This window comes from Fonticula alba (genome assembly GCF_000388065.1).
Source record: "Fonticula alba strain ATCC 38817 unplaced genomic scaffold supercont2.19, whole genome shotgun sequence".
In the NCBI taxonomy this organism is placed as follows: domain Eukaryota; order Rotosphaerida; family Fonticulaceae; genus Fonticula; species Fonticula alba.
The window spans coordinates 75,008-77,201 of NW_009242989.1; the positions used below are offsets into that span (position 1 = coordinate 75,008).

Consider the following 2,194-nt stretch of genomic DNA (forward strand, 5'->3'; position numbering starts at 1 on the left):
GGCCCGGAATACTGACCGGGGCAGATGCCCTCGCCCACATGAGCAGGCGCTGGCGCAGCAGCTGGCCAACGGCCTGGCCACCCGGCACATCGGGCCGACCAGCACCCGGCCGCTGAACCGGGCGCTGGCCGTCGGCCCGGCCGAGGACCTGGTGTCGGTGGGGCGTGCGGACGACACGCCGGGCCGTGGTCGGCCGTCCTCCGGCCCGACGGCCCGAAAGCAGCGCCAGCAGGCCTCCATCACCTTCGAAGTGGGCGTGCCGCACGTGTCCGAGGAGGCCATCTCCGCCGACAAGGCCATCTTCTACACCGGCTGTACGTGCGGCCGATGGGCGGCGCCGGCGGTGCCCCTCTGCCGCCTGGACCCCCCCCCCCCCCCTCCCCCTCGCTCGCTCGCCGGTTTTCTCGCCATGTGTCACTGACCGCCTCGCGCGGCGCCCAGCCGTCTGCCCGGACTACGTGTCGCTGGAGGGGTGCTCACTCGGGGACAAGTGTGGCCTGCAGCACCCGGCCCTGGCCTCGGCCACCGCGCAGCTGGTCCTCGAATACCCCGGGGACTTGGGCTCGGCGTCGCAGGCATTCGAGCGCGGCCCGGTGCTGGCCGATTGGCTGGGCGGGCTGGTCGACCGGCTGGAGCAGCTGGACGATCTGTTCGGCCGGTGCGCCGACTACGCCCCGCCGGCGGGGCCCGTGGACCCGGAGCCCGGCTCCGGCCCGGGGGCCGCCACCTCGGCGGAGGACTTCCCGAGCCTGCCGCGCACGGCGGCCCCGGCCGCCGGCCAGACCTCGCTGGCGGCCGAGATGCAGCTGGCCTTCGACAGCCGGCGGCTGCTACATACGCAGCCCACGCCGGACGCGGTGCACGTCCGGCGGCCCGGGGCCCCGGCGGCGGGGACGACCGGCCCGGCCACCGCCGCATCGCCGGCCCCCGGGGCCGAGGCCGAGGCCGAGGCCGAGGCCGGCCTCGGGTCGGCGCAGGCCCCCCGGCGTGAGGAGGCCCCGCCCGCGCGGGACTCCCACGCCCTCCGGGCACCGAGGGCCATCCGGGCCTCGTACGCGGCCCTCCGGCCGGTGGGCGACCTCTACCACCGGCAGCGCCGCCAGGCCTTCGCCCTGCTGGAGGAGCACAAGCGCCTGGTGGCCGAGGAGGGGTCGGCCCATGCGCTGGCCCTGCAGACCCTCCGCCGGGAGCTGGTGCGCGCCGGGCGGCCGCCGGTCGCTTTGTGCTTTCCCACGCCCGCCCTTCTCCCTGTGTGCCCGCCCGCTGCATGCTCTAACCCCCCCTGTCGCTGTCGATCCGGCGCGCGGCTTTCGTCCTGTTGGCCCCGTTCCCCCCCCCCCCCCCCCTGCCCCAGGCGGCCGCTCACTGGGCGGCTGCGCGCGCCATCTTCCGCGAGCGGAACCGCTCCCTGGACCCGCTGGCCGTGCGGGCCGGCGATTTGGATGGCCTGGTGGACTTCATGGGTCTCCACCCGGGCGAAGGTGCGTCGTGCGCGGCCGCGTGCCTTGCTTGCGCTGGGGTGCGAGGGGGGGGGGGGGCGGGTACAACATGTCGCCACCCCGGTATCTAACCACGGCCACCATGTGGCGCTCTGTCCGGGTCGCGCTTGTTTCTTTTTCCGGGCAAAAACACAGCCATCCACTTCCTCGACGCCCTGCTGGAGGGCGCCGCCCGGGAGGCCCGGCGACTGGGCCGGCCGCTGGTCGTGCATCTGGTCACCGGGCTCGCTGGGAATGCCCCGGCGTCGGACGCCCGGGGCAAGGCCCAGCAGGCCGTGGCATCGCACCTGACGCAGCGGGGCATCCTCTTCAAGGACAACGCCGTGTTCGGGTGCCCGGGGCTCCTGTCGGCCGAGGTCCGCCCGGGGGCCAAGTAGGCCGGCGCCATCTATCGGGCCCGGCCTGACGACGGGCAAAGGGGCCCGCACATCCCCCTCCAATAAAGCTTCCTCCTGGTTGTCCGGCGACGCGGCATGTGGGTCTATTTCGCTTGCGCCGAGTCTCGGGGAGGGGTGGGCCCTGGAGCCGGGGGCGGCTGGTCCGGCGCGCTCGGGCATCGGGCCAGGGACGTGGTCTTCTGCCAGGGGACCATGCGGGTGTGTGCGTGTGGAGGGGGCCGGCACGAGGAGAAAGGGCATGCTTGCGGCAGGGCTGTCCGCCCGGGCAGGGGGGGGGGGGGGGGGGGGGGGGGGGGG

At 75.3% G+C, this 2,194-nt stretch overlaps 1 protein-coding gene across 1 annotated transcript in view; it reads left to right on the forward strand.

Moving 5' to 3' along the window:
- H696_06126 (hypothetical protein) overlaps positions 1–2,159 on the forward strand; it is a gene marked incomplete at its 5' end in the record, with an annotated part of 3,710 nt that extends 1,551 nt beyond the window's left edge. The window contains 4 exons of the mRNA XM_009499885.1: positions 47–314; positions 442–1,193; positions 1,355–1,481; positions 1,635–2,159. Coding sequence (XP_009498160.1) covers positions 47–314; positions 442–1,193; positions 1,355–1,481; positions 1,635–1,876 — 1,389 coding nt within the window. The 3' untranslated portion in view covers positions 1,877–2,159. The remainder of the gene's footprint in view (positions 1–46; positions 315–441; positions 1,194–1,354; positions 1,482–1,634) is intronic.
- Between the last annotated feature and the right edge of the window lie 35 nt (positions 2,160–2,194).